At 38.6% G+C, this 4,535-nt stretch overlaps 1 protein-coding gene across 1 annotated transcript; it reads right to left on the bottom strand.

The window, feature by feature from the left end:
* Positions 1 to 2,885: 2,885 nt before the first annotated feature.
* Positions 2,886 to 3,503, bottom strand: LOC133386078 (bcl-2-related protein A1-like). Its single transcript, XM_061629701.1, has 2 exons — positions 3,085 to 3,503; positions 2,886 to 2,996 (listed from the first exon to the last, which is right to left on the bottom strand). Exons 1-2 carry the CDS (start codon positions 3,490 to 3,492, stop codon positions 2,886 to 2,888), a joined length of 519 nt encoding a protein of 172 aa, XP_061485685.1. The 5' UTR covers positions 3,493 to 3,503.
* Positions 3,504 to 4,535: the final 1,032 nt, after the last annotated feature.

The following is a 4,535-nucleotide window of genomic DNA, read 5'->3' on the forward strand; positions in this document are numbered from 1 at the left end:
CTGCCCCCTCTCCAGACTGCTCCCTATAGGGGCATGTGACCCCTCTACGAGCACGTGGTCTCCAGAGGACCAATCTGAAGAGGTTTAAAACCCCTAGGTGAAATTAGGGTGCCCCCCACCCCCTCCTCTCCAGAGCAGCCTAATAGGGATAAGTAACCCCTCTACAGTTACGTCACCCAAGGGGGGAGGTTTTGAATCCCCAACCAATCAGGAGAGGGGACGGTGAGACCTGGTACACAGGTGTATTATGCATGCCCAGACACGCTTTGAGGATCGAACATGGAACCTGCCAGCACCCCTTTGAGTCCTACGGAATTAACTATGCCGCCACCCTCAGAGAGGCCTAACCCTCGAAAGCGCTTTATTAGCACATGTTCTAATGAAGATGAACGTTTTTCACCAACTAAACTGCTAAAAGAGGAAGAGAACAGCCAAATGTGGAACAGCATGTTGGAGGCCATTGCAACAGATAACGCTGTAATGCCGGTAAGATTTAAGTGTAAACTACATGCGTGGAGAACTGCAAAATATAGGAGAGGCAAAAAATGTGAAAACATGTCCTTACTTTTCTAGGGATCTTCAGTAACTGAAAACTGCTGAAGCTAGCTCCCTGCCATGTCCAACGCCCCTGTGGAAGACGGTATCAATAGAAAACATTCACATGCTGGTTTGTAGTGGGATTATATGCATGTGTATTATAAAAACAAACAGAGGTATGTGTTTGATTTTTCTAATTTTTTATTTTCTTTTTTAGAACTCTGCAGATCTGCCAAGAAATCATCCCAGACATCTCATCCTTAGAAGCATCCTTGGCATTCAAACCCATGAAACAGACAATATTTTACCAAGAAAACGGAAGACAGCAATGAAATGCATTGTCAGAGCAACTGTATATGCCATTTTGAAGCAATGTTTAATGCAAAATATGTATAATTCTTGTGAGGGGTGCCTAATTCAGGCCCCATCTCAGAAAAGACATGACTGTCTGACCTGGACAAATCCTGTCCTTTCTAGAATGTTGAGAATTATATGTGGAAAGATCTGTTTTAAAAGTGTGCTCCATGTTGTTATCTTAGCAGCATACAGTCTGAATTGTCTTGTTCTAACACAAGCAACTGTTGATGCAGTATTAACCCTTGTAACAAGGGTAGGCCGTTCCCAGAAGTCTGTCAAATTTGTTGAAAAGATACTGAGAGACACTGACCAGTCATATCTAAACCACATTTTAAATGTTATTAAGAACAGAAGTTACAAAACTTTTCTTACATCTCTCAATGAATCTTCTGAATAAAACGCTCTTTTGGAAACATAGTGTGTTTTTCTTTCTTTTTTTAAAATAAAGATGTAAATAATCTCCTCCTGTGGAACACATGAATGATTAAATTAGGCAGCCCTCACGGTGCTGAGTTAATCATCCTCACCATTTCTGCTTTAATGCCAAAAGTAAATAAATATAATGGATGCTGACCATGAGCAGCTTCCTAGGATTTAATCCTAAATGGTCAGCTTCTCCTAGGTCTTAATTCAAACTGGGGAGATTACGTTTTAAACAGAATAAATGTACAGGATCTGTTTTTTTATATCCCTCTAGGTAAATCTCTGAAAACTAAAATATAGGGTTACCCTTGAGCTAAAGAAGCTGCCCCCTGCATGCAGCATGCTTGTAAGATGCAGGGTTTTTATACTGTATAATCTGAATGAACAGTGTTAAATTCAGGCTTACCAGAGAGCTTCAGTTATAACACCACTGCCCCCCACCCCCTAACAACAACAAAAAAGCCACTTTGCAACATACCTGTAATATTGTGGAACCAATCACAGATCAAAGATACCCTGTTTTTTTCAGGATGCAGTTATCCCTGGTTATTTTTGAAAAACACGGTATGGTCATATGATTCTAGAGGAGATCACCTGGTATTGGAACGGCCAATACAGGACGCTCTCTATAGGTAAAAAAAATAGCAGCTCTCCAGGGTGTAGTGTAAACCAATCACAAAGCCAAGGTCTGCATACATTAGGTGTGATGATATAAAAGGGCCTACGCAGCTCAGGATCTATCTTTCTTTTATCTGGCATTGGTGAGTACCATATATTGTTTTTATAGCACAATTTAATAAATTTGAGGCCATGTGGCTGTTTCTAGCCCTTTTTAAATCATTAATGCGATGCATAGTTTAAACATCTATTGTTTTTCTAGCATGTTTTAATAAGTTTGAGGCCATGTGGCTGTTTCTAACCTTTTAAAAAAATCTTTTTAAAATAAACAATTTAATCTTCTAGAAGGTAACTATTTATTTCATTAATGCGATGCATAGTTTAAACATCTATTGTTTTTCTAGCACGATTTAATAAGTTTGAAGCTGTTTCTAGCCCTTTTTAAATTTCTTTTCCCCCACTGGGCTATTTCTCTCTGCAAACACACTCTGAGCTTCTAGAAGACACATGTTTATTTCATTATTGTGATACATAGTTTTATTTCATAAATATGTTATAGTTTAAATGATGTATAGAAAAGTCCACAGCAATTATTTGCAGGTATATACAGTTTCCTAGCACAATTTAAAAAGTTTGAGGCTGTTAGCGCTCTGCTGAAATAACAGGGTTTAAATTTACTTTTCTTTTTAAATATAGTATAGAAAAAGCCCCCAGCATCATAAGAGAATGTCTGCAAGTAAGCTCTTTTTTTTCTCAACAAGTTTGCAACATATAGTTTATTTCTGGTCCCACATGAAGAATTTCCCCTTTCCCCCCCACAGATTCTGTTCTTCAGGGTGGTAAAGCATCAAAGACAATGCAGCAATACTCATCCAATCTGCCTGAAGGTAATTTATGCTTGCTATTGGGTTTGCACATTTATTTCTCAGATAGAAATTATACAGGATATATTAAACAGGGAATATTAACCAAAACGGCGGATAGTAATTCTTGAATAAGTCCATGATTCTGATCTTCATATTGTGGAAAGGTCTCTCAAAATGCTTAACAAAACCATATTCCTGCAATAAAGATAGAGAGTATTTATTGTTATGGCTGAAGGCAGCTAATTTCTCAAACTTAAGAACAATATATTTTTGTTATACTCACCCATCCTCCATTTTCCACGATCCATTCTGATTTTGTACTTGTGATGTATGCTGTGATGTAATGTATAAGCTGATCCTCATTGCTTTGTGTCAGAGGAACTCCACACATCTGTAATTTTTTAGCGATAATACCTCCAAATAGAATGGTTGTAAAAAGACGACCCCAATTTGCTTTTCCATCAGCAAATACAGAATCAACCACTCTGCCAAAAGTATCGCATGCTGCCTCTGTAGATTTAATTTCAAGAGAGTTCAAAAATGGGGCTATTTTTTCTTCAATCTCATCTTGAATTGGGCGGGCAATATTTTCAAAAACTAGGACCGGTTTGAAATGATGTATCTTAGGTACTGTTCTCCCACAAACAAAATTTAAGGAGCTTTGAACCATGATGAATGTATGATTCTCCATCTTTTCTGAATGTGCTGCTAAACCCCAGTCATGCTATGTATTGGTTCCAAGGGGGCAGGTCTCAACATGTATTCCTTATCTTCAGAAACTCCAGGGCCAAGCTTTCGCTATGGTTCTAAACTGAAGAGAAAGATAAGCACCACCCCTGTCAGGATCTCAAATAATGGTATGATAAAGGACTATGAAAAGAACCAATTTCTAATTTCTGTAAAATTCTCAAGCATGTAACGCTGATATGTTTTCTGGCTGTAGGTAACAGGGTTCAGGAAATTGAGGTGGCAGGACCGTCCCTTAAAAAAACAAAGAAAACGCACCACAGGACCGCAGACCTCAGATGGTATAGGTAAATAAGTTATTTCAAGTTGTAGTGGTCATTTAAGGTCAATAAGGAAACCATCAAAAGAGCTAATATGTTTGTTATTCCTCACAGTGTACAACAAACCATCACCAACAGCTGAAGTTACAGACATAGAGATCCAGGCTGTTCCTGATCCAGAACCTATACAGAGAAGGTGTGACAGCCCTCTACAAGCATCACAAGGATCCTTAAAGTTATGGATTCCCACACAGGGGCCTGAGGAGCAAGATCTACATAATTGCGTTGAGCAGTATAGATTGGTATCAAATACATATGAAGCTATTGAGAACGTGGTTAAAAAAGCTAGGAATATGTTTAAAAAAGCTAGCATGATGATGATGAATGCCAAACAGTATCAAACATCTGCAAATCAGTTTTGTAGAGGGGGCTGTATTGATTCACCAGCCATGACATCACTTCTTAAAGAGATTAAAAAACAACAACAGTATCACTGCAGTGCTAATAGTATTGCTAAGCATGTACAAAGGGGTGGCGGTAAACCCCAAAAAAGGTCCGGGAAAAGCAAACCAACCCAGTCCCAGCTGTACTGGAGAAGGAGGATTAAAAAAATACTGTGCATGGCTAAAAAAACACTCTCCGCCTCTAAAAGCCATAAGCGGTCAGGTAAAAAAGGCTGTAAAAATACTCCTTCTCTAGGCACAGCAGTTCTAAAACATTTCCAAAC

This window comes from Rhineura floridana, chromosome 5 (assembly GCF_030035675.1).
Source record: "Rhineura floridana isolate rRhiFlo1 chromosome 5, rRhiFlo1.hap2, whole genome shotgun sequence".
NCBI lineage: Eukaryota > Metazoa > Chordata > Lepidosauria > Squamata > Rhineuridae > Rhineura > Rhineura floridana.